Source organism: Ammospiza nelsoni, chromosome 15, assembly GCF_027579445.1.
Source record: "Ammospiza nelsoni isolate bAmmNel1 chromosome 15, bAmmNel1.pri, whole genome shotgun sequence".
Classification (NCBI taxonomy): Eukaryota; Metazoa; Chordata; class Aves; order Passeriformes; family Passerellidae; genus Ammospiza; species Ammospiza nelsoni.
Genome location: NC_080647.1, coordinates 15,160,002 through 15,187,862, shown reverse-complemented (window position 1 = coordinate 15,187,862; position 27,861 = coordinate 15,160,002). Strand labels below are relative to the sequence as shown.

The 27,861-nt window shown below is 38.7% G+C and overlaps 1 protein-coding gene across 1 annotated transcript; it reads left to right on the top strand.

Annotated features, from left to right (window-relative positions):
• On the top strand, window positions 1–27,318 carry TEX11 (testis expressed 11). The gene is given in 28 exon segments (XM_059482973.1): window positions 1–309; window positions 2,564–2,648; window positions 3,825–3,904; window positions 4,734–4,814; window positions 4,897–5,016; window positions 5,957–6,037; window positions 8,233–8,318; window positions 9,649–9,706; window positions 10,458–10,553; window positions 11,953–12,034; window positions 13,716–13,794; window positions 14,473–14,624; window positions 15,349–15,434; window positions 16,329–16,466; window positions 16,754–16,856; window positions 17,912–18,036; window positions 18,787–18,872; window positions 19,000–19,053; window positions 19,504–19,544; window positions 20,126–20,212; window positions 21,319–21,389; window positions 21,937–22,053; window positions 22,851–22,923; window positions 23,283–23,432; window positions 24,430–24,538; window positions 25,422–25,542; window positions 25,897–26,061; window positions 27,091–27,318. Coding segments are annotated over 28 exon segments (2,907 nt in total). The 3' UTR covers window positions 27,163–27,318.
• The last annotated feature ends 543 nt before the right edge of the window (window positions 27,319–27,861 follow it).

Here is a 27,861-nt window from a genome sequence, read left to right as displayed (position 1 = left end):
ATGGCGGGGCCGCGGGTGGCGGCCGTGGAAGGTGCCGCGGGCTCTCCCTTCCCGATAAGTGCCGTCACTGGCGGCTGATGTTGGGCTGAGTGTCACGCCGCGCTGTCCTCCTGTCTTTCAGCGCTGGTGCGGGAGCTGCTGAAGGAAGAGGCGCCGTCCCGCATCGCCGCCCTCACGGAGGAGCTGTTCCGGGCGGCGGAGAGCATCTCTGAAGAGGACGGGAAGGTGGCGGAGGGAGAGCCCCCCGCTCCCAACCCGTCTGACGAAACGGGGGCTGCATGTGCTTCACACCCCACAGCCCTGGCCCAGGTTGGTGCTGCAGCTCCGTAAACACCAGCTGCTGCTGCTTCCCCCCTTTGGCGAGGAAGCTTAAAGTGTAGCACTACTCAAATGTAAAGAAAACAATTCACTTCTTCATTGTTTGCCCCAATAGCGTAAAAGTGTGTGTGTTCTCTTTGAAAAAGGACTTTTAAAGTAAATGTTTACTTCTTGCTAAGTACTCCTCTAGGAGAAATAAACCAAACATTATAAACAACCACCTGATAAACTTTTACAATGACTGAAAATGAGTACCTCCAATATAATTTTGTGTACTGGGATATTGTTTACCAGGCAGCTAAAATGACATGCTTGCTTGTTTTCTTCTTCCTTGGGTTATCTGCTGTCACTATGGGAATCCACAGACAGGGTGTGAATTCCCTGGGACCTCTCTGATCCAGTACCAAACTCTTAATGCATCAGTGCTCTGTGCTTGCATTTTTACTTAAAATTACAACTAGATACTACTAGTGGTTTGAAATAATAAATACCTTAACATCATCAGTAACCAGTAATTTTCCCATAATTATCATAGAATGGTTTGGGTTGGAAGTGACCTTAAATATCACCCAGTTCCAACCCCTGCCATGGGCAGGGACACTTTTCACCAGACCAGGTTGCTCCAAGCCCTGTCCAACCTGGCCTTGGACACTTCCAGGGATGGAGCAGTCACAGCTTCTCTGCATAACCTGTGGAAGGGCCTCACCACCCTCTCAGTATCTTACTAATATCTAATCTAAGTCAACCTTCTTTCAACATAAAGTCATTTCCCTCTTCCTGTTACTTCAAGCCCTTGCCCAAAGTCCTTCTCCAGCTCTCTTGGAACCCCTTTAGGCACTGAAGGTGCTGTAAGGTCTCCCCAGAGCCTTCTCTTCTGAACTCCGTCTGTCTTTCCCATCTGGATGTTCTCCAGCCCTTCAATCACCTTCACGGCTCCCTCCAGCAGATCCACATCCTTCTGAAGCTGGTAGCCCCAGACCTGGACACAGAATCCAGGTGGGTCTCATGGAGAACACACTGAGAACACATACTGATTCAGCTTGGTCAATGCAGAGGCACTGGTGCATTAAGAGTTTGGTACTGGATCAGAGGAGAGGTCCTTCTCACCCTGTCTGTGGATTCCCATAGTGACAGCAGATAACCCAAGGAAGAAGAAAACAAGCAAGCATGTCATTTTAGCTGCCTGGTAAACAATATCCCAGTACACAAAATTATATTGGAGGTACTCATTTTCAGTCATTGTAAAAGTTTATCAGGTGGTTGTTTATAATGTTTGGTTTATTTCTCCTAGAGGAGTACTTAGCAAGAAGTAAACATTTACTTTAAAAGTCCTTTTTCAAAGACAAATCTGGTAATACATGAATCTGAAATAAGGAAAAAGACCAGCTGAGATATTGTCCAACTTCTTCCTCTAAAATTATATTTTCAAGAGACATTTAAGAAGTAGCAATTATTAGCTGAGGAACACTGATTTTGGAAGTCCTAAATTTGCAACAAGGAGCGAGATAAATTAGCAAGTGTTGTAACAGAAAGTGTCAATAGTACAGTGTGTAAAAAAAATACAAGAGCATAAAAATGGTACCCTTCAGTTCTTCCTGAATCAGTTGGGCTAAATTATTTTTGAAGAAAGGAGAAATCATAAATTTGTAATCTGACCACTTCAATAAGAGGGGCTATGAACTCTCTCCTAGACAGGCAAATATGTATTCATAGGCAAGATCTGTCATGGAAAGTAGAATAAAGTGATGGAAAATCAGCCCCTCAGGGTGGGTTGCTAAAGCAGTTTATTGCCTTTATGTAGTGCTGTGTCTTTTTAACAAGAGTATATAGTCAGTAATCTTTGTTCTTTGTTTGCTAATATCTGAAGTTTCGAAGTGTAGGTATTTAAAATAATTAAGCTACTTAGTGTTCTTTTGGATGTGCAAAAGAGGTGAAGCCTTACTACAGATAGTTCTCAAATGTGATAAGATTCTTAGAGTTCTTTTCCAACCCCTTCAGATTTTAGGTGAAGAAGTGCTCCATCCATTCAGCATGCCTGTTTTCAGGTCACTGTCCAACAGGTCCCTGTGGGATCCTGTGACAGTTTTATAGAAAACTCACACCTTTGGTGTGAAAGGGAGCTGGGTAAACATGTGGAGAAACCATTCCTGTGAAACACATGAAAGATGCTTCTTTTTCCAGTAGTAAATTTCAATGGGATCCACATCCAGGACACAATTAAACTGAGTGGAATTCTCCTCTCCAGGTTGAAGAGAGTGCAGTCAGCTTGTGGAACTGGACAGTGACCAAACACATGGATGCTGTTATCAGTGATGAGCAAAGAGCCAAATGTACGTATGTTCTGTGCCTCCCTGAGAGTGTTCTGTGTGCTGCAGCATGGAGACCAAGCACTCCCTGCTGGCAGGCACATAAACAGTGCTGGAGATTTGTTTGAGTCTTTGCAGACACGGGCTAGAAAGAGAAGAGTGTACTGGTGGGCTTGTATAAACAGTTCAGGAAAAAGCATCCTGATGTAGTAGTTATCTTGTGACAGAGAATCGGTGCAGGCATTCTCATCACTCCCCTTTCCATGCCAGAGCACCAGCAAAGAGGTGATGTGACCAAAGGAAGCTGTAATTTGCATTTCTGATATTGTGGTTCAAATATAAAAATGTATGGAAATAACATAGATGTAAATCTTAGACTGTTGGTCACTTAATTTATATCAAGCAAGGTTGTTTTTTTCATGTAGCTATCTCAACCATGTTTACATACAGAAACATTCTAAATCCTCTTTTCACTGACCTGCTTTAGCCAGGTGCACAGCTCCTGGGTTCTCTTGGGCCAGGAGCAGGGCTGGGGGAAAGCAGAAATGAGCTTTTGGTGTTTTCCCTCAGCATGTTCTTTCTGTGGTTCTGTGGGATTGCAGAGTCAGGCCTACATTCTTGTCTTGAGGGATTATAGTCAAAATGATGTATAATCTACATCATATAAATTACAGCTAAGGGGAAAAGGGTAAGTTGACGCAAAGTAGAACATGATATTCTCAGATCACAGCTGAAGGGCCAGGGAGAGGCTGTTTTAAATACATTAAGTAGTGTCTTTTCCATCCCTGATGTTTAAGGAAGGTCTGAAATTTTTGCTTTTTACTTTGAAACTGTAAAGATTATTAAACTTCATTTCCTTATTTTGCTGAAGGCTATTTTGAGGGCTTTCAAGAAATGTTACTGTAAGCACCTGCAATGTAATTAAATCTTTGAATACCATGTATTTAACTTAAACTCTCTCTAAATTGTTTAATAGGTATTTTAATGAGAATATTTTTTTTTTCTTACTGTCTGAAAAGCAATTTTAAACATCTTGGCTAAAATTCAGATTTCTTTGACTCCTGACGCTTTCATATTTTTCTGTCTTGTGATTTAAAATGCCAGATAGTCTTTCAGATGTGGCAGGGCTTGACTTTCTGTAAAAAAAATTAAGAAGTAGAGAGAAGGGAACTTTTGAATGCCTGCTCTGTTTTCTTGCAGTGCGGTTTGTTGCCTGCAGACTGATTTGCCTTTGTGAGGGCAGCGATCCTCCGGAGGGAACTATTAGAAGACAGATTTTGGTAAGGCTCATTGTGGGTGTGTAATGAAATACAGTTGATCCCCCAGGGAAGTCTTCAAATCTTATTACATTTGCTTTGGAAAGAGAGTGAAGTATACGTCTGGTTCTGGAAGGGTAACTGGTGCTTTGGCAGGAACATTGCTGACTCTCTCTTCTCATCACTTAAAGATAAGACTGATGATCCCATTTTTTCCCTTTTAAGAACACAAAGTACATGCTGAAGTGGGACCTGTATCTTACAGGGATACCTTGCTGAGCTATTGGAGCTAGGAGTGTCTGGGCAGTGTGGTTATCACATCTTCTCATAGGGTAAAATATGAGCAGGACATGCATTTATTTCAGTGTAGTGAGAGTCCCATGTATTGGATAAGTGGGTCCCAGCTATTCTAAATGAGCCACAGCTGCGAAATCCTTAGTTGGGCAGCAGCTGTGGCTTGTAAAGATAACTGGGATAAAAGGGGTGGGCTGAGAGCCCTGGAGAAGCCCCTGTGAAGTCATGAAGAACTGTGCTACAGAGAAGAGCTACATGGTAGAAAACCAGCTAGAAGGTATGGACTTTAACAATATAATAACAACAGTATGGAACTCTAGAAATATGATAATAACAATAAGATAACAAATTTTCAGTATCTCATAATATTGTCTAGTAGGCCACCATAAGTCTTATGCTGTATCTGAGTGTTCATTCAGAAGTGAGAGTTGCTGGTCAGAAATTACAGAGCTGAAATACCCTTGTCCTGTGTTAGGTCTGTGCTACAACAAGATGAGCTCTTACATTGCCTTTCTTGAAAGTGACTGCATTTTCACAAAAAACTTACTACCTCCTTCAGATGTCTATGAAAACTGGGAAAGGATGGATAGATATTGGAAAAGCTGCTCTTGCAGATGGATTTTTAGAGAATGCCATGAATGTAAGTTCTTTGCCACTTTTGATTTCTTACATACACCCCTGGTTGTAAGTTCCATGGGTGATGCCTGCACTTTGTTTTGCAGAGTATAGAGAAGCTGTATGCCAAGTTACGGAAGGGGAGCGAGGGTGAAGCAGATATTCAAGTGCACAGAGCTGATGTGGAGAAGAGCCTTTTCAAAGTACTCTCTTACCAAGCTGAATCAGTATGTGTTCTCAGTTTTCCCTTATAAGTCACTCTATACCTTGTAGACGTATAGAGGGAAACTCTGACCCAGTTATTAGATACCCGAGTGCTTGGCATTGAGGACTTGCTGAGGGATAGATTTCCTTCACTTAGATAGAAGATAGCAGATCTCATGTTTGCATTCAGTGTTGCAATCATTTAATGATTTTTAATTTCCCTCATTTATCACAGTCATTCTTGCAGTGGTGTTTATCTCTTCTAGTTCAGATTTGTTGCTTTATAATTTGGCTATCATGGCTGTTTATAAAATAAACAGCTGCCTCTGAATTATACATGGGTCAGTTCCAACAGTGTCCTGTGCTTGACTGGAGAACAAGGCAAGTAACTGTAATTTAAAAGATGCAATTTAGAAATTCTAAGTTTTGAGAGGAATTGTTTTTCCTTCTGAAGTGCCTGAGATCTCTACCAATCCTACAGAGCATTACAGACACAGGAGTGCAAATACAAAGTATGTATGTATTTGCAAACATACAAACTGCATTTGTTGGTCGCACCACTGACCTGAGTATCTAGAATGGAAGTGCTGAAAATTCTCAGGAGCTACCCTAAACAGGACAAAGCAATGGCCCATATTTTTAATTTGATCATGGAGACAAAAGGAGAGGTGATATAAATTTTGCTGAGCTCTTGTATCATCTTAATGTGTGAATGATCTTGTCCCATGTCTCTGGCCTTTGCACACTACCTAAGCACTGCAGTGATTTTCTTGATCTCTTGATCATCTGGCAATATGGAAAAATAGAATTGTTATAGCACTGTAAGGACAGATAGCTAATCCCAAACCTAGCTTTACAGCATGTGAAAAGCCCAAGTCCTATTTTAAAGAATGAGGTTTTTAGTGAATTTTAAAGAGCAGTTGCACACTAACAGTTTGTTGGCACGCTCTGCTGCTTTCTCAGGCTGTTGCTCAAGGGGATTTTCAGAAAGCGGTGATGTGCGTGCAGCGCTGCAAAGATATGCTGATGAAATTGCCAAAAGAAGTAAGTGAAATCTTCCCTTTTTTATCATTCCAAACTTTGAGAACCTACTTTCCTCTCTCTATGTTAAAGCATGGCATATGCCACAGAAAATTTTGAAAAGTACTCTGAACCGAAGATCTCTTCTGCGATTGGTTGCCTCTTTCAGATTTTGTTGCTAAAAATTTTGTGTGGAAACAGCAGAGTTTTTTCAGAGTGCATTTTTTTATTGCTTCTCTTAGATTAGAATTTGAAATAGAATAATAAACTCTTTTCCTAAACAATGAGAAGACAAATCAGCAAGCAAGGCAAAAAGATTTCTAAATTGAATATACCACCTACTCGCTACAGAACCAGCTGCATTTTACATCTTGCTCTTGTATATTGCATCTTGTACCCCTGTGAACATTTGTCTGGGGACAGATGGGACAAGAGAAGAGCTGAGTTACAAAGTTATTGATATGCAAGTCTATCACTACCATCAGTACTAATCTTAATCTTCATGAAACTGTAGAGCTATGAATGGTTTTTGTAGTGGTTTTTGTAGCTCTTGTCTCACAGAGAAAACAAACTATCCTGTGCAGATTAGTTTTTTGTTTGCAAAGATAAAAGTCTGTTATTGTTATATGAGAATAAACTTCCTGACATTTATTTTCATTTGTTTACCTGTTTTCCAATATTTAAAAAACATTTTCTTCCTGTCTCTCTGGTGTAGATAATAAAATTTAAAGGGGCAGATGCAAATTCTTGAAGAAAAATATGGGAATTATTGTTGGAGTTTTTTTTAACCAGTTAAACTCCAACTGATTTTACATTGCTTTGTCATCCTCAGGCCATGTTCAAGTGCATCTGAGTACTAAGTTGCAGGGGTCTAGCTTTGATTTGAATTATAAGAGCAGAACTTCTTACTGTTGAAAATGTTCACTGGGATTTTGCCCTCCTGTTTCTCATTTAATTCTAAATTAATTTCATTCTTTCTGCTTGAACTCCTTCATTAAATAATGTTAAGCTTCTTGTGATGAAAGCTCTTCACAAAGCAGGAGCACTGATGCAGACAAGGTAAAGGTTTCTGATCATGGGAGAATGATACAACTTACTTCTGATTTAAAAAGTGGTATTCAAAAAATGAGGCAAATGGAAAGAGCTAGTGATTGCTGAGTGAATCCAAATCTTTTAGACTGCTGGGTAGCTCTCAATCCTAAACTCTTGCAGGCCCCCATTGCACCAGAGAGTCCCTGGAGAGTAACACAGGGAGATTATTGTGTTGTGTGGTACCAGAGATGAGCTGGAGAGGGTTGTGATCCTTGATAGTCTATGAACCAATGCTCAGAACAGGAAACTTTCTCTCCTGGAAAGAAAACATTCACAAATGAACCTGTGAAAAATAAGGTTTCACATCTGAGAGTGAGCTCTTTTGTCTTTATGCATATACCTACTCTGTGCTTTTGCCTCTGGATTGCAAAAAAAATTGAAGCAAGATGTTGTCCTACCCTTCTCATTTTTGTCTGAGAATTTGAAATCTGCAGTCCCTTGCAAAAAGCATCATTTATATTTGGGAAAAAAGATACTGCAGAGGCAAAATGGATGTAAATATTGGCAGCCTGCTGGCATATAAAATGACTTTTTGTCTCTTCTTTGGATGACATATGACAGCTGCAAATAATTTCAAAGAAATGACAAGTTGTTATGAACAGATGTTGTCAGGGCTGACTGATAAAGCTCTGAATAACCAAGCATTCAAAAGCAGTTTTCTTTTAAATCTTGTAATCCTTTTTTAACCCCAAAGAGAAATGCTGGGAAGAAGCCTACCATAAAACAGGTAGAGTCCTCTTCACTTATTATGTAAAATTTTTTTGTTATTAAAAAATAAAAGGGGGGTTATGGTATTACAGTTTTTCCTCTCTAAATTTAAATTTTTATTGTTTAATTTACACAGTTCCAGTGCTTTCAATATGATTTATTGAGGAACTCTGTGTTCCTCATATGTTTCAAAAATCCTGCTGTTTTTTGTGTCCTGGTCTGGTTAATGATACTTCACTTTCCCATCCAATTAATGATTCCATTTAGTCATCATCAGCATCCTCTTGCAAAAGGCCAGAAGTGATAGCAGTGGAAATATCTTGAAAGTAAAATGCATTTTAAGGAACCTGAGACTGTAGTGCTGTAGATGTAATGATGTTTGACAAGAACATTCTAGAAGCAGGAGTCTTTTATTCCAGACCTGTTACCTGTCAATCCTCTGTTACAATTTTGGAGTGGAAACCTATGAATGGAAGAGGTATGAACAGAGCTCCTTCTGGCTCAGGTAATGTGCAAAAATCAAATAAACAAACCCAAACCCTTTCTTCTGAGATGTAAAAACCTGTGTGAAGGAGAGGGGGAAGCAAGGGAAAGTAGGGGACCATTAAAAATGTGAGAATACAAGATTTTAGCTGAACCAAATGATCTGAGCAGATATTTTGTAATGGTTGTATATTATTGCCTAAAATCTATGTCTGTTTTCCCACATGGATTTTCCTGCCATTAGAATGAAAGTCATCTTCCAGTGGTTCTTTCCAATCCTCTCCCTAGCCCCCTTCCTCCAAAGGGATTAGTTTTCTGAAGAGTCCTTGACTGATGAAAAGCACAAACATCAAGGTGAAAAAGGAATGGGTTGAGATGGTTTGGGTAGGATCCAAATAACTGCTGTGGTATTACCAAGGGTGAGGAAATGTAGGCTGTGAGGAAGAGCATCCTCATGCTATGGTAACAGCCTCACTGCAGAAAATTTGTGTTAATGTCTTCTTGTTCTTTTAAATAGAAGAAAGTGGAGGGCAACAGGCCAAATTCCAAATCATTATCGTTGTATCTGTTGTCAAAGAGGATTTGTAGAAATGCTCAGAATTAGTTACATCTGGTGCTTTGGAGAATATTTTATATTTTATTCCTGTGGAAAATTAAATGCCGAGTCCCGATGACAAAATTTGAGGAGGAAATAAAGCTTTGCACAGTGCAAATAATAATCTGTAGAAAGAGTGTGGCTCCATCTAGTGGGATAAGATTTCCCTGGTCTGAGAATATATTAGATTAGAAAACAAGAGCCCAGTTACTGTTTTTCTTTCTAACAGCTCGCTATTCACAGCATTTGTAATCAAATCTGGTTTTGTGGCATTATCACTTTGTTTTCTCCTGGGTGGTTCTTTGTTCTGCCATTTGTCTCTTAGAAGAATAATGGGGATCACGAGTTACAGGTTCTGTCTTGCTGTTGGTGTGCTGTGGTCTGGAGACCAGTCATGAATAGATTTTGTGTATTGCCATATTGTGTTCCAGGTGAGAATGGAAACACTTGCTTCTTCAAAATTTCTGAGGTTAAAATTGATAAAACCTACCAAAATGTTTGAATATAGAAGATGTTACAGAATGTGCTGCAACAAGTTGAAGAAAGTGATTGAGTACAATTTTTAATGTAAGGGTAGAAGGAACCCAGAATTTTCTATTCTCTGGTAAAAGTGTCTATTGAGATTAGTTTGTGTGATTTATGTGATTTTTAACTGCTTAGGAAGTGGGAAAGGGTAGGAATTTTGAACATATCAGAAGACTGACTGAATTTATCTCTGTCATCCTGTTTAATTCTAACTTCCATTTATCATTGATAGCCAGAGTTATGACATTGGGAAGATGGACATGAAATATTCTGTTGGCAAAGAAATGCAGGTAAGAAATGGAGAAATTTCTATTTACAAATAGGAACATTTTGTTAAACTGACTCCAGTGTGTTATCTGCCTTTTCTGTGCAAACCTGCCCAGTGATGTCTTGGTCTCCTTTTTAGTCATCTGCTGTGAAGTTTGGCAGAGTTTAAAGTTCAGTTGTTACAAGCATCAGTCACTGATGAGCACCCTTAAATCACATTTGATTCTGCTATTTCATAGAAATCAAAGTGTAGAAAGAGGCTGAAGTAGATCCTGAAAGGGCATCTCTTCTCTTTCAATACACCATCAGTTGAGCTGTCATTTGTGATAGATGTTTCTCTGTCTCATTCAAAGTCAGTTTATTCTTTTACTTCTGACTGCAGATACGAAGATTTTAATTTCTTCCTCTTTATGTAAATAGTTTATGTATTTGAAGTCCATAATCCTGTAGGTCTTTGTCCTGCCTTTTTATTTGTTTGTTTTCCACTGTGGAGCGTGTGCCTCCTGTTATTTCAATTTCTTCTTTCATTCTTTTTTTCCCAGTTATCTGATTTTCCTTGCAGCCCTTTGGTTTTTCTCTGAATTCTAGTTGATTCATGTCCTTTGTGTACTGCATTTCTTCAAGACTGGATATATTTCAGATGTGAGAAATCACCTTATGTCTGATACCAGGCAGGGTTTTTTTGTCTCAAAGAGCTTTTATTTTTCACGGCCTTAGGATTTAAGTGATTTGTGTTCATATTTATGTTTGTATGTGGCTATTTTTTGTTCCCAGGCTAAAGTGCTGAGGCTGTTAGCCACGACCTATTTTGAGTGGGATTGCAGCCTGTACCTGGACAAGGCATTGAAAGCCATAAGCTTGGCAAATCAGGTACTGATTTTTGCTGTATTTAAAGATTGCTATACATGAAATTCAAGCATTTCTTGACATGATAATATAGACCACATCAATCCCTGGTGTGTTATCCTTGACAACAGATTGAGGTGTTTATGCTTTGTTTCCATGCTCTTATGGATATTTTAGTGTTCCCAGCTTTTTTTTTTTTTTTTTTCAGAAATACTTTTTTGCATGTAGAAGTAGAGCTGTCCTCCTGCCTCCTGTGTGTTAGTAGCAATGTTCTTTGATGGTGTGACTAAAATTTCTCAGATGTGTGAGTTGATACAGGCAGGCAGCTGGGACAACCACAAACCCACAGCTAAAGCACAGAGAGTAAAATGATTTCCGTTACCTCATTGTCTGGGGGATCCCCAGAGCAACACCCAGGCAGAGGCATGCAAGCAGATCTGAAAAATGAGGTGTATAAACATCAGCTACCCTGAAGGAAATTCATACATCTCTAAGCAGCCATTACAGTGAGGTCTCTTGATCCTTTACAAATTCTGCTTCCCATAGAGACTTGAATTAATTTTGTGCTTCTATCTATTTAGGTTAGTGAGGAGTAAATGAAATCTGAAAAATTCCTATTTGTCTTTCATTGATCATTAAAAAAATGTCATTTTCTGTTTTGTACAACACAAGTTTTAAGTATGAAATTTTGCTTTAAATGGAAGCTTCAATTTCTGCATGCTGCCTGAATTTACAGGCAGATCATAGTGCATATGCTCATGAGATCAGGATAAAAGGCAGTGTATTTTAGTTATGCAAATAATATGCTACTACAGTATCTAAGCCTTTTGTCCTATTGTTTACTTTTGCAAGGCTTTTTGAGGCAGAAAGTGTTTTTATCCTAAGTTTTGATAATGTACATTTGATATTGTGTGAGGGTATGGAAAACCAGAAGAAAATGTTTATTTTAGAACCTGAAAAATACACTGTTTTAGTGAGGACTTTATTATACAGTCTTCGTTATTTCCTGAATTTCTTCTTTTTATAAACTACTTTGAATCTACTCATATTAATTCTAGATTAATCCAGCCAATTCACACATAGAAAAGCTGGAAATTTTTCTATCATTCAGTAATGTTCAGCTTCTATTTAAAAATATGAAAAATGGGCCACAGCAAACTGAGAATTTTACATCTTTTGCTTTCATAATCCTTGTGGTCTTTTGGTGATGTAAGAATAAATAGTAAAGATGCACATTGCATTTAGAAGAAATTATGGCATAAGTTGCTTACCATTTGCTTCAGTCATTAAAATGGAAGTGAAGATTTCAGTGGGGAGTGTGTGATTCCTTAATATTTGTTTGTATTATGAATGTGCTGTACTCTCACAGGATCTGTGTTCTACAAAGAGCTGTCCAAGTAATGTATTGTTTTTCATTGTGCAGGAGAATTTGCACCCAGCGGGGTTTTTTTTGAAAGTTAAAATTCTTCTTAAAAGTGGAGCATCAGATGAAGATATTAACTCAGGTATCACAGCTTTCCCTAGGTTTTGTATTACTCCATATCCAAGGAGACTGCATGTGTCATACACAGAAAAACAATTTTATGGTTTTGGCAGAATCTTTATTAGCTAAATGTCCTTTTGGTTTTGAAGTATGAGACCTAGTACTCAGTGTTCACAGAGGAGGTATCCAGATGCTAATTTAAATAGCATTGCTGTAAATAGAGGAGGGAGAACACTTTGAAGGCTGTTAGAAGGAAAAGAGTGAAAATGTGGCAATGTAAAGCTACAGTTTATTTAGACATATGCATAAGATTGTGCAGAAGGTGAAGGTGCATTGACTTACACAGTCAGCACAGAAGAAAGGCTGGTGAAGCATTGCTGTTCTCTGGGTGGGATTTTGCAGATTTTAATCAAGAGATATCATGTGCTCATCAGTGTGTTGTTATAAACCTGTATTACAAGAGTTAATGTAAGTAAAATAAACTCTTTTCTCCTTATTCCTCACATTTGTCACTTGAGCAGAATTTATTCTGCTATGGAATGAGAGGATAAGAAAGTTTTTGGGGAGACTTTAATATAGAAAGGATAATTAATGTGTCAGATAAATTTATTTTCATAAATAATGAAATCTTAAGAGAGTAGGGTTGGAAAGCATCAGATGTGTAATGGATAATCTGAGAAATGTAGGATGTGATTAGAAATTTCTTGCAGAGAGCAGGGGTTTGGATGCTGTCAGACTAGCAGAAATGGTAACTCCACATTCCTCCTTGGGGCTTTCAGCCAGATTTCAAGTAGCCAGTCATTTAAACCTTACAATTTCAAATAAACAGACAGGAGCTGACTTGGGTTCTTCAGTTTGAATTGTGAAACCATAGAGTTGCCTATCAAAACACACTTGGCTAATGTTTAGTAACACTAAACCTCCAGTAAGTTTTTCAAGCACATTTATTAATGAGTGGGTGTCTTTTTTCTTGTATGGCTGGCAGAAAAGTGTGTGCTCTCTGTCTTTTGAGTGAAGATTCCTGCTAAATTTTAGGCATTTCACTAAAATCTTCTGTTGCACACTTGCATCAGCCACCTTCAAATGCTTCTTTTAACAACTCTTCCAGTCACGTCCTTGTGTATTCCTTCTCTGATCCCATCCAAGCTACAAATGTATCTGTTTTGTTCTTAACCATTCAGCACAGAGTAACAGTTTTAAAACTTTATCTGCGTGGTGTGAAACTGATACCTGCTTATCAGCAGCACTCAGTCCAACAGCTGATGCTCAGGGCATTATGCTGAAGTAGTTCCCAGTGCCATATGATACCACACCCAGCCTGAGCACTAACCTCAGTGTTAGGTTGTTCCTGCTGGATAAGGATGAGACATTTTGATAAAAGGCAGCTTGAGGCAAAAAAAAAAAAAATAAAATATTCTACTAAAGTTTATGCTGTTCCTGTTTAGAGAGACAGAGTGCTGGAATTCCAGGGCTATCAGCCTGTCACCTTTCTGTAGTACTGCATTAACTGTACAGTGAAAGGAAAGTCAAAACACAATAGCTATTATTCTTCCATTTGTGGTACATCTGTTATAGGGTTGCTGGATTTTTTTTTTTCAGTTTTGTTTCTGTCTTTCAAAGAAGGTGGAAAAGATAAGTGGTAAATTGAGCAATTAAGTGTCTAAGTTGATTACATAATCTCAAGTGCTTTGTGTTCTGTCTAGCTCTTGCAGAATTCACACACTTTGAGATGTCCTTAGACTTCTGTTTGAATACTGCCAAACTGCTGCTGGAGCATGGAAGGTATGAAGGCATCTCTAAGTGGGGTAAACACAATGTTTGGAGGTTTTGGGTCTCTTTTTATAAGCAAAGAACATCTATTGTACAATGATGCTTTGTTTCAAATAAAAGCTCATGGGGGTAAGGTGAAAGGTTTTGAGAGGGAGCCTGTCTTCTATAGCAAGGAGATAGTGATTATGGTAGCAACAGAACACAGTGTGAAATAAGTGTAGGGGCAATTTGCAGTGCTGTAGACTTACTTTGGAATGATTAAGATTCATTATGTAGTTTTATTATATGTCTGGAATCATCAGACTGACTTTTTTTATAAGCAACCATCAGAATGACTTTAGAGCCCTAGAACCATTCTTGAGAAAAACAGTAGAAGGATAACAAGTTACTGCAAAATAAATTGAGGCACGAATTTTTACCCTGTTAAGTGCTCCATCATGATTATGTATGTATATGCTTGTATCTTAATGCAAATGTGAAGAATAAACTCTTATGAATACAGTGGAAGAAGCCTGTGGTAAGAGGAAGCTGCCACTGAATAGATGAACTGTAACAAATTCATACCTTGATTCATTCTGTCGGTGTGATTGAATGACAAACATGCTGGATGGTGTGAATATGTTAATCTCCAGAATGGAAAATTAACAGCTCTTCTGGTGCAGCCTCTTAAAAATGCATCTCTGTGAATAGGGAATCAGTTGGTTTTGATTTTCTGAAATCTGTTCCTGAACGATTTGAATCTTCACCTGACCTTGGAAAAATTACCCTGCTCCACATCGAGTTCCTGCTGCAGAATAAGAGGGAGCTGCTCGCTAAGCAAAAGATTGAAGAAGTTATTATAGGTCTGTATCCATCTTTTACTGCTGTTTACTGAAAACTGGATGTAGTTGGCTAAAGTCTTGCATTGTAATTTTCACTTTTTTTACGTATTCTTGTTTTTCTTTCTCTGTATCTGTTTTCCATTATGTTTCTTTTACTTGGCAGCTCTCAACTTCCATATTGAACAACAGTCACAATCAAGTTTGGGGTTAAATTCATTTACTGGAGCAATTCCTTCTTTTTAGTGTAGACTGTGTGTGACTGATTCATGTGGGATTAGAAACATTAACCAGTAGTTCTGTGTAATGTTAATGCTTTGTCCATCCAGCCCAATTTATTTTTGTTTGTCAATCTAAGCCAGGTTGCATATCCTTGTTAGAGCAGCTGCATAACAGTTTATTTTTCAGGTCTGTTGCACCTGTAGCATTGTAGTACTTTTTGACTTCAGAGCTGCTGTAAAACAAATCCTATTTCATGTTGCATCTAGCTAGGACCAAGAGATACATTTACATTGTTCAAGCATGAAAATATTTTTCTCTTACTCACTGGGTATTTTGGGTTTTGCTTGGTTGATTGATTGGTTTGGTTTTTTTTTAAATAAACAGAATATGAAACACTGGCTCCTAGCTGAAACTATTGCTGTGTCCCTGTTTTTTGTTGCAGGCTGTAGAATAATTCTTAGATGCCTCTCAGTGTGCTTGTTCTTGTAAAGTTCTTGTAAAGTGATGATTTGCAGTATCTTTTCAGGTCATTATACTGGCAAACAGCTGTTGCCTGAAGCCTTGAATCAGCTGCACATCATCTTGTGGGACAGAGCTGCCAAACATTATGAGGTTTGGGACCAAATAGTAGTGTTCTTATTTATATCAGTGAAAATGAAATTCTTTTTCTGACCTCTTTGATATGTCTATTTTTGGTTAGAGTGCAAACTGTTACTAAGAGCCTTGTTCCAGCTGGCACTAGTTTTATTTTCATCCATCTGGGTGCTGTTTTCAATTGCAAAATCAAGTTTCAGGTAGCCTCATCTTAAGGTTTGTGCATGGGAACAGTTAATGCAAGAATTCCTGCTCCAGCTGGCTCCTATATGGCTCTGGGGCCTGAAGGGATTTGTTCAAGAGTAGTCAAAGAACTGGCTGGTGTTATTGTGAGGCTTCTCAATGATTTTTGAATGGTCTTGGGAATCTGGAGAGGTCCCAGTTGGCTGCAGGCTGGCAAAAGTTATCCCAATTTTCAAGAAGGGCAAGAAGGACAACCCTGGAAAGTACAGGCCTGTCAGTCTCACTTCAGTGCCTGGTAAAATTATGGAGATTATTCTGGGAGTTATTGAAAAACACCTGAAGGACAATGCAGTCATTGGTCACAGCCAGCACTAGTCCATGAGGGGGAAGTCCTGCTTGTCAAACTTGATTTCCTTTTAGGACAAGGTCACCCACCTTGTTATCAGCTGAAGCCAGTTGATGTCATCTCTTTGGATTTCAGTAAAGCTTTGCATTCTGTCTCTCACAGTGTCTAGACAAATTAGAGGGCTGGGCACTCACCAACTGTATGAAATCTAACAAAGGAAAGTGCTGGATTCTGCACCTGGAACAACCTGGAGGTTGCACTAGAATATACTTGACTAAATCTTTCATTGCTGTGACCTTTTTTTTTAAAAATAGGGAAGACATACGCAGTTTAATCACCCAAATATGTTTGTTTGGGTTTTATTTTATTTTTATATTTTCTAGGAGAAAAGCTATTCTGAAGCCCTTCACTGGTACAATTATTCTGTTAGCTTCTATACACCTGGGCAGATAGACCAGAACTTGGCTAAGCTGCAGAGGAACATGGCTTCTTGCTATCTTCATCTGAAACAAGTTGACAAGGTATATTTAATACATATGTAGACATACTTATGTCTTTATTTGCATTGCTCTTATTTTTGAGGAATTGGCTGTTTCATTTCTGCTCAGCCTTTGGTGCTGTCTTCTGGCCTCATCACTTTTGTTTCAAGGGCAGATCTGGCCCTATCAAACATCTTGAGTTATTCTCTAGATATCAGCAATGTAACCAGTAATGTTTTGTGTATCTTTTTATTTCTTTTCTATTGCAAATTATATACTAATTTCAAGGTGATGTTGTACTGATTTCCTTTAATCTCTTCTGTGAATAGGCTAAAGAGGCAGTTAAACAAGCAGAAAGGTGTGATCCAAACAGCATCTTTACTAAATTCAGTGTCTATAAGATTGCAGTGTTGGAGAACGATACTGATAAAGGTACAACCTGAAAGTTAAAGGACCCACTACAAGGAGAAATGCCAAATATATTAAAAATACATATAAATAGCTTTGGACTGTTCATCTTGAGAAAGACACCACAGAGGGTAGCTAGAAGAAGGGTCCCTAAGATCATTGAAAATGTCAGGCTGTAGATTTAAGCTGTAAAAGTGGGATTTAGTTGGGTTTTTTTTAGCACACAGTATGTAAGAGGCAGAGGCCTTTGCTATATTTGATTTTGTTTGGATGGAGCCTCTGTCTAGGGAAGAGAATCCTCCCATGGGCAGAAGCTCTAGTAGCATCCCAGGGTGAGAATCAGTCTATATTTTTTAGTATGCATATACAATATGGAGCTTAGGGGAACCATTTTTGCTGCTCTTAACTTCTCTGGACAGATGGAGCCTGAAGTTACCAAGAAATACATGAATTATTGAGATTACTTACAGAATGTTGTATCTCTGTAGCCTCTTTCTCCTTTATAATGAGTTCTGCTGTTTCATATTTTAATGAGGATCTTAGCTCAAGTAATGAAAATGGAGAAATAGTCTATAGTTACTTAGAATACAGAGTAATGTGCAGAGGTTATTTTCCAATGAGTTCTCTGCCATTTAATTATTCTCTATACAAATTTTATTGACAGCATAATTTGCTCACATAATATAGAGTGGGAAACACAGCACAGTGTGAACATAAAAGCAGTGGCACCCTTAGCACAAGCCAAGATGTGGGAGCTTGGAATGATGCCCAGACAATGTATTAGAGAAAGTCTTCTTGTCTTTGGTAACAAACAGTTACTTAGCAGAACAAAATTAAGATGTGAGATGAGTATCATTTGTGTGGCATCTTTGTTTCCTTAGATTAGTAACTTGAAAGATTTTTGGCACCTCCCTAGGAGGAAATGTGTATTTGAGGAGAAGTGTTGGTATGCTCAGGTTTTCTTGTCTTGGCTTTTCATTAAAAAAATAAAAATTATAGCCTTTCATAAATCATTAAAACAGAACTTTGCACCTTCCAATAGCTTCTATAAAAATGTTGTTTCCCTCTGTCTCTTTCAGCTATGGAAGCAGTTATTGAAATGGGGAAACTAGCAGAAAAGCCATCAGAACATGAAGACAACCTGAGAGTGGATAAAAATACAGGCAGCAACCTCTTGAGTTTAGCTGCCCAAATTGCTTTAGAGGTAATGTTGTCTTTGCTTTATTGATATAAGTAGGACAGCCTAACCTCTTTAACCTGGTCTAGATTTAATATTTCTCTGTATTTCATGGATTTCTTAGTTCTTCGTGCTTCCGCAACAAAGGTCTCACTCAAATGTGTTGTGTAATGCAAAGTAGAAATTATTTTCATGTAGAAGGAAGTGGTATCTTTTTAAAATTTTGACAGAAGAATAAAGAATTCTGAGTTACAAATGTTAGCATCTGGATATGACATTGTGTATTTCTGTAAAATTCTCCTTAGCAAAGTGTTTCATCTTCTTCTGCCTCTGGGATTTGATCTTTGATGTGAGAGGGGGAAGCTGTGTAAAAATACACAAAAATCCATGATGAAAGTCCTTTGTCCCGACTGTTTGCCTCTTGGTTGGTGGCCTGAGCACTGACTGAACTGGCTGATTGCATTCCAGGCTATCAGGGCTTTGTTCCCAGCCCTGTGAGGCATGAAAGCCTCAGCAACCTGTACTAGTCGTGCTCTTGCCACAGGCTCTTTGTGCAGGGAATCATATGATCTCTCCTTAGAGCTTTCTCTGCACTCTCAGGCAATTCTGTGCACAGTCCTTTGTTCGTTTTCCTGCTGCTGGGCTGCACAGACTTGGAAAATGTGGTTGCTTTGGGGTTTTTTTTTGTTTGGGTTTTTGTTGCTGTTTTGGTTAGGGTATCTTTTGTGGTAACTGAGGTAGTGCAGTATATACAAAACATGTTTTAATTCTTTTCAGAATGACCAACAAATTGTGGCTATCAAAGCTTTGGAGTATTTGTCTGAACATTTACAAGACTGCCGACAATTATTTACATCCTTAAAGTAAGAATTCAATATACATACAAGGAGAAGCATAAGGAAGAAAAGGGGATCCTTTCAGGAAAATTAGGGCAAAGTACACCATTGAAAAAAATCTTGTTTCTCTATTTCTTGTTTTTCTCATATTTAGATGTTTGGTCCGTCTGATGTTATCAAAAATCATGGCAGAAAATGCAGAGAAAAGGTGGGTCTCCTTGAAAAACCATTTTATTATGGTGGACGTGTTGTTCAAATTGTGAAAATTTCTTTTCTGGGCATTTTTTTCTTGCAGAGTAATCAAGAGATTATTTTTTATGCTAGTAAAAGTCCACCCACATGACTTTCTAGCTTGACCTAATGGCATCACATAGGAACATGTTTTCAACTTGTCTAAACTTTTCTTTAAATATTTGCTCTTTGCCTTCTTCTTCTTTTATTAATTCATATGCCTGTCAGACATTTTTAATGGAGGTTGTGAGCTAAGCAATCTCTTTGACACTAGTGGGATATCTTTCCAAAATTTGGAGTGACAAGAGTAGATCTATCTATAACTTGGAAAATATATTCCAACATAAATAATGTGTTCTGTTTGTTTTTTTTTTCTGTTGAAAAACATTAATCAATTTTCTGAAACTGAATTTCTTCTCCTTTCTAGAGATGAAGATATCAACTCCATACTGACTTACTTGAACTTGGGTATGTTTTTCTTTTATTTGCATTTTCTGGAGTTCTTCCACATGTGAACATTTTATTATATGATTAGATCCATTCCAATGAAATATTTAGACTCCTTATTTCAGTCCAGGCTCTGAACTTCACAGTGAAATCAATGAAAACTAGAGCTGGATATTCAATAGTATTGTGAAGTTGGATCTCAGTGCCACAGGTTTTGCTATCAAAAGCTTGCAGTACTGCTGCAAGTAGAAGAGATTTAAGAGCAGAATTAAATCAATAAAATGTTCCTAGAAGAAAGGCCTCAAAGTTGTAATTAAGTTTGTGAAATTAAGTAAAACTCCTCTGCATTAGACTTCAGTGTCAATGAACTTAGAAGAGCTGTTCTTGTTGGCATCTTCTCTAAAGTGCTGTTTGAGGCCCCTTCTGTTGTTTTTAATAGGGCTTTCTGAAGAATATTAGATTTAAGTTGTGAGAATATATCTTCATCAGGAATTACACAGGTGTTTTGGAAACCTCTGTTTTGTAGTGCAAGGATGAGACTTGGAAATGTTTTTATTCTGCTCCAAAAGTGGTACTTTTGTATTGAATTATGTTTTCTGCAGCTCACAAGAAACTTGCTGAGTCTTTCACAGAAGAGAAATTCACAGGGGATATGAGGATCCTTGAAGCTCACTGGTTTAGAAAAGTTGGTAGGTTGCTCTCTCAGAATCTAAACTGAATCTCCTCTCTTTACTGGTCCTTTAAATTTGCAGCCCTGGAGTTTGCCTTGAACTACAGACTGTGAAATCCAAACAGCAAATATTATCACAGATAAAGTGGTTTCTAGTGAGAAATGCAGCTCCCAGGGGCTGCCCTAAGCTTTATGCATAGAGCTGTCTCTGGATCCTCATTTGTAGTCTTTGTTACACTGTTTTGGTAAAGGATTAGTGCATTTGCTGTCTATAAATAAAAATGTAAGCATAGGCCAATTTTTCAATTTTTCAATTGGCCCACAAGCTGGGCCAATTTTTCAGCTTCTTGCTTCTGTCAGAGCATACAGGAGAGCAAAGAGTTGCAATGAGTGTCAGAAGACAGCTGCTCTTGCACACATGCTCACAGTGTGAGTGTGCTCCAGTAAAGAGCAGCAAGGGAGGGGGAGAAGCAGCAGAGGTCAGATACAGTGACATGAGCATGAATGGAATCAGGACCTGTCAAAGGCAGCATTCTCACTCACAGGATAAACAATTCAGAGACTACAAAAACATGTCCTATTGAATAAATGAATGTGAAAGTTGCTGGAGAATCTAAACATTTAATTGGGTCAAGCTCTCATACATGAATAATTTGATTGCCTTTAGATTCTCATGCATTTATTACTCAGAATTGTGTGATTAATTGCCATGTACTTGACCTTGCTGGGGTAAAATGAGGAATGGTTCAAAACATTGTGGGTTTTTCTCCTTTTGCTTTTTTATTTTTCTTGGGAATACTGTAAAACACTTCCCCTCATATGATGTCTTTGTTAACTAATATAAGAAAATGCTTTTCCCAGTTCATGCTTTTGTTGGCAGGGTGTGTGCTAGAAAGGGTTCTTGGTTGTGGTGAAGTTATCAAGGCAAAATGTGAAAGCTTGAATTAGCTATTTTAACAAATCACTAGTAACAGTATTTCTTGCTGTTGTTAAATAAACTGTTGATGACATATTGGTTCAGAAATAGAATTGTAGAACCTGAACTGCTTTTTGCTAGAGATTAGATGGGCACACATGTAGCAGTGCAGATTCTTATTCTAGTCTCCATTTTTGTGTCTTTGTTAGCTTGGAACTTAGCTGTACAGTTCAAGGACAGCCCTGAAAAGATGAGGGATTTTTTTGTACTGTCTTACAAGGTATTTACTTTTGCTAATAGTGTTTCTAATTGAGGAATATATTAATCTGTCTAGTTCTTGTAGAAGTCACATCCATGGTTTGGGTGTCTCCATGGAGACATGCTTGTATGCTCTAAAGATGGAGCATTTTTGTCACAAGGAGATTGACTTGTAATAGAAAATGTGTGCATTATTGTCATACTTCACATTCTGTTTCTTAAAAATGTAATCAGATTTCAATGAGAAGTTTCTAAAATAAATGGATGCTGATGTTTGTAAACTGTATAATTAATACAAACATGTGAAGTACTTAGGTCCTAATCTTTATGCAGGACTTCTGCCAACACTGTCAGTTTCATATGTGCTTGTAGAGGGGGGACTCCAACTCTGCTTTACACTTTAAATAGTCCTTTTTTATAGTTATGCCAGTAAAATTACAATATTAATATATACTACTCATGACTGATTCCTGCAAGTGTCATAGAGGAGGGTCAGCAATCATCTGTTCACAAGCAACTTGCTTTATGTGGGTAAAATTCTCATTACCTTTTCCTATTTTTGGTGTCAGTTGTCCCAGTTTTGTCCCTCTGACAAAGCTGTTCTGATTGCTCAGAAGACATGCCTGCTAATGGCAGCTGCAGTTGATCTGGAGATGGGGAGACACCAAGTAACACCTTCAGAACAGGTAGGGCAAAGCCTCTTAACCATTTCTGAGTGCACCAGTTTAGCATTTTCTCCTTCTGATTTTGAAGTCCTAGTTTTTTCACTCAAAACAGGATATTGAGAATGTAAGCAAGGAAATATTTAATAGTCAGAATTGATGCACCTTTCCAGACAACTCTAAGTGTTGAATTTCTGTAAATTAGTTCAGTGTCTTTGAATGGGTTTGTATCAATAAAGGGTCATGGCAGTAACTTCTGAGAGGAATTTCAATCTACAAGATATATCTTGTAAGGAGCCTGCTGCTAACTTTGGGTTAGTCAGAAAGACAATTACTGCTGTTGCTAAAAGTAGTTACCACTGTGGTTGTAATAAAATTCTTTTCTTTTATGTGTACATCTTTTTGTGGGTGGGAGGAAGAGGGCATTGTGCTTACTGTGATAAGAAGATTAAGGAAAACACAGAGGTTGTGAAGGAAGTACAGAAGTCTGGTATAGAATGATTGTAGAAATTCTGTGGAGGGCAATTGTTTTGTGGCATTTAGTGGTTTGTGAGTCTCAGTAGCACTATTTTATTCTTGGGAGATAAAACAGTCATGTCCCACAGGAGTATGGATGGTTCTTTCTGGGCCAATGTGAAGTGGCTTTGTCAGAGATATGGAGGTCTTTGAAAAAGACAAAAAACCCCAAAAGCCCAGTAACTGGTATAGATGATTTACTAACTAGGCTAATTCTTAATTTATTTTATAGCTGGTTCTGACATAATTATTCCTTTTGCTTTTAAAACCATGACAAAAATAACTTACTTGATTTTGTAAAATAGACGGAGCTTTTTAGTCAGGCCCTTCAACATCTTCAGACATGCAAGGAGGTATGGAAGGTGCTGAAATTAACAGGTAAGCCACAAAGTGTGTGTTCAGCACATGTAACTCTTAGTCACAATGTTAATGGAAAATACAGGGCATGTGGAGTTGCTGTCTCAGATGGAGGTTATTGGAGTAGATAGATAACAGTATGATAACAGCTGAGGTGTTAAGTGACTGTTGCCCTAGCAGATGCATGGTTCCCTTTTTCTGGTGGGATATTGGTAGAAAAATTCCATCAGATATTCTTTGAATGGCAAATTCCACTCAAATTTGCTCTTCTGTTAAGTCTGAGTGCCTTTGATGATTTTCCTGCCTGTTGGAAGCAAAAATTACCCTGTGGCCTAGAGAAAATTCATCATTACATACAGGCAGTCCTGTCTCTTTTGTAGGAGATTTTGCTAAAGACCCAACAGACACGTTGTTGCTGCTTTATGAATTTGAAGCAAGATCCAAACTGAATGATCCAACACTTCACAATCTTATGGAGTCAGTTTGGGAGCAACCCCAAATAGAGATCAAGACACTTGAAATCATTGCATGTAAGGACAAAGAAGCTTTCATTTCTCTTTCCTGTTCTTTTGAGGTGACCAGGATTATCATGTGTTGTACAATATACAGAAAATGGGTCTGACCATATATCTGAAGCAAAGATGCTTAGGATCTCAGCAAGGTTAGGAGAGCTGTGGTTTGAAATGGCAGATGACATGGGGGATGAACCAGAAAGTTGTGATATCTTTCCATTTCTAGACCCTGAGACACTCATATAGTTTGTGAGCCTGGAAAGGGTTTTTCAGATAAACTTTTACATGCTCCAAACTGGCAAAGGCCAGAGAATGACCCTCACTGATTCATGCCCCAGTGCAGAAGTTTTGGGCTGTGGACCTTGGATAGATACTTTAAGATATACTTTAGTATATTTGAGCCACTAAGATAATGTTGAGTTTCAACTCTCAAGTTTTTATAGTCAGTTTGTAAATAGCACTTCTCTACACTGTGCCATATTTTCATCTCAAAGTCCTAGTAACAAAAATGTGCTTGAGAATCTGGAGCAGGATCCAAGAAAGATGAGGAGCATTTAGAGCTACCATGGCAAGTCTTTGGAGGTGTCCTGTAGGATTGCATAAACACCTTCTGTTCTCCTTGCCCTGAGGGAGAGCACTCCAGTGCCTGGAGACACCACTCTCAAATCCTGCTCCTGCATAAGGTTTCCATCTGGATTTTTGTTTTCAAGGAGACAAACAAAACTCTTTAGACAGTGCCCCTCACCAGAATTTTTTTGTATTACTGCATTGGAGGTAAACAGCAGAGAATTATAAAGCTTTCTGTGCTTCTGCCTTGTTCTCATTGATGATGTGCTGAGTAAGAAAGAGGGAGAGAAGCACCAGCTGGTGACCTGCCCATTAAACAGATCTCTTTTCGCTTGTTTTTCACAAGGGATCTGGCAACATGCTGCAGTTTATTTTAGTGACCTAAGAGATTGAAGTTGACTTCAGTAATTTATCTTTTATTCTTCTCTATTTTCTTTTACTTTTGAAGCATTAGCAATGGAACCTCCAGCTCGGTATCCTGTACTGTGTAAGAAAGCTCTCAAGAGTGCACTAAACCTTCACAGAAAGCAGGCTGTCATTGATGCTGTGCAATTTAGGTTAGTGTTATCACATAGCTTTGCCATGAGCCTGTGACTGGAAATGCTGACTGGGCATAAAGCCTGCAATTTGAAAAGAAGTGGATTTTACTTTATATGCAAGGTTCCACTTCTTGCTGGCCAACCAATGTAACTCTGAAGGATGACTGCCTAACAGATGTTTTACCTGCAGTTTGTTCACTTGGCATGTTTTCTGGCACAGTCCTGTTTCCAATAAATTCATCTATTGAGGAAGGAAAATGAAAATTGGATCCAGAAGAGGTCTCTGGTTGTTTCTTGTGAGGAAGGTGTTAATTTCAAAGTTACTCTGGGTATTTCAAAGATAAAGAAGAGAAATTAAGGGTTGAGAAGAAAGCTATGAGTTGTAAGGTAGTGATGCCACGTAGTACATATGTGATTTATTTAGCATATTTGTGTTACTTATGCTTTCCAAGTTCCTTGAAGTGGCACTTGGCAAAGGCAACTGTTGATATTGTCTTTCTCACTTCACACTGAGAAAGGCAGAGCTGTTTTCAGTATTTGTTACTGACTTTCTGAGGATGCTGCCTACATAGCTCTTGTTGGGGGAGTTAGAAAATGTACTTTGTTCTTGCTGTCATGTGTAGCACCCTAGGTAATACTGTGATTTTCCTTCTGTGTTACTGTAGAGACCAGCAATGAAATAATTAAGTACCAATTGCTCTTGACTCTATTTTTCATAGTTTGTATGAATAAGATCTGATAGTACAAAAATGCATATTCTGCTACAAGAATGAGTGTGTTATGCACCAAGGTAAACATGTCTGACAATCATAGAGACATAACTCTGTGTGCTACTCATATTTAAAACTGTTTGTGCACATGGTATTTAATATTTCCTCTTTTGCTCTCTTTCAATCCTCAGCAAATGCTTACACAGTTTGATTAATATCTCTTTGCCAACTGGACTGACAGACTTGGATACCTGTGTGCTGCAGGAGGTGTGGGACTACTTTGAAGATGCTCTGAGTGTAGTCAGCAGCATGGTAAGTTGAACAGGAAACCAAGAGACTGGGACATGATCCTGAGCATGTTTGGAAAAAATTCTCATTAGACTGAGAATAATTAGCAAAATGAACATTACACAATGTTATATGTGGAGCTGCTAAGGCTTCTTCAGTAAAAGATACACTGAAGGTGTAGAAAAGTCTCTTGGATATTTAGGACTGCATTACAAATTTCCTTGGATTTTGTAAGAGTTTTTTCTCTCTTTGCTTAGGGTGACAGAACCCAACTGTTTTCTTACTCTAAAATTAAACTCTAACACACTCTTGACTTGTCAGTTTTGAAGTGAAGATTCTATTTTCTGGTGAGGTGCTGCTGCTTGTTTGCTACCACAGGATGCTTACCCAGAGATGGAGATCCTTTGGTTGATGACAAGAGCCTGGAACACAGGAATATTTCAGTACACTGTTGGTAAATACAAGGAAGCTGAGCAGTGGTGTGGATTGGGAATGAGGTTCCTCAATCACTTGGGCTCTCTGAAGAAGACCTATGAAGGCCATGTGAGTGTGCACAGGGGGATTTGAGGATATGGGATTGGCTGGCTGGCCTGAATTTGAGATGTGGATCTGGGTGAAGAAACCACTGCTGATGATCTTTAGAGTTTCAGGAAAATCGTGGTATCTAAATATTCTGGGGGAGCTGGTGCTAAAAGATTTTTTCAAAGTGAGGCCCGAAAAGTTTTGCTAGACAATAGAGAGAATAATGTAGCATTCTTTTACTGGAAGGATGATGGAAATGGGTGACTGGAAATAAATTCAGACTGTTTGTGGCCGTGGGAGAACCTTGTACCTTTGCCTGCTTTAACTAAAGCCAAGGTGCTGTACCAGTTTAGTTAAATCAGCTGTTACATACTTTCAGGTTTGGTTTCTAGTGTAATCTCATGTTTTGCAAATAGGCTTTAAGATGGTGTGAAGAGAATCACTAAAGCTCATCTCCTCAGGTGCAGCTTAGCCACTTCCTATGAGGGAGAAATTTCCAGCCTAGCACCTACAAAGTGTAGGTGACACTTTGCAATGACACTTTTCTTACTCTGTCACAAATAAGCTTCTTCCTACAGCTTTTGGCTGCTGCTCCTGTCTAGATTGCAGCCCTGTGCAGCCTGGCTGGTGTCACCATTCATTCTCTTGTGTACAAGCTGAGCAATCAAGGGCTTGGCTGTAACTTACACCATTTTAAATGCATCAGTTAAAGCAATGAGAGCTGACAATAAGAATCTTCCCCATCCTCAACATCAGCTCCCAAAATCTGTGATTTGGTGAATAGGTTTATGTGCTGGTGTAAGACTCACATATAAACTATGCTTTATGACTGTAAATAAAAGCACTTTTGTTAGGACCATTGTATTTAAACCTATGCCAAAAATCTTTACATGAATTTGAAATTCTGGGTTTAGAAACTGGTCGTAGCCTCCCACCTATTCCCTTAGTTCTGTTCTGTGTTAAATGATACATTTAGTTAAATTATACACTTAGTTAAATGATGCATTTTTATCCATCCTTGTTGACAACTGTGGTGCTCATATTCTCCAGATGGTTGGCCTTTATAGTGAGGTTCTGGACAAGCTGGACAGAGCAAAAGGATTTATTCCAAATGAAGAATAATGACAGCCACAAGTACAAAAAAAGGAAAGCAGTCTCTCTTGGAAGTGTTGTGCTGAATGAGAGGCTGTTAGCTCTGTGAAGGCACAGGGCCATGGGAGCAGTGGGAATGAAACCAGCATCTCCCTCTTGTTGGCAGAGAAGTTATGTACTTTTTAGGAAGTGTTTATTCAATAAATGTAATTGTTTTCCTCTAGGGAATAATTTTCATTCTCTGGAGCTTTTTAACAGTTAGAAATAAATATTTAAGTTTTACATGAGATGCCTCTGCTGTTGTGTAACAGGTTGGTTTAAATATCTGGTTTTAGTAGCAAATGGCAATGAGCACAATGAAAGTCTTTAAAAAGTATTCCATCTCCTCTGGTTGTCATAGCTGCCTTGCTGCATAAATATTTATCAGATTGTTTAGTTTCCAGTCCATTTCAGTGGGGACAAGAATCCAGAGCTATTTGCTGGTTTCACAGTCCCTTGGAATAGAAGAAGCAGCAGTGCTGAGCTCAGGGAGAAGCTGCAGCTGTCCCTGGCAGTGCTGGGAGGGCTCCTGAGCCCTGGGCCGGGCAGGTGCTCAGCAAGTCTGAGCACATCTGGGATGTGGCTGTGGAAAGCTGGGGCTGAGCCAGTGGGGAATCCTCTGTGTGTGAGTGTGGGGTGTGCAGGGAGCCCAACAAGGACCCACTGGGTCACTGGAGCTGCCACTGCAAA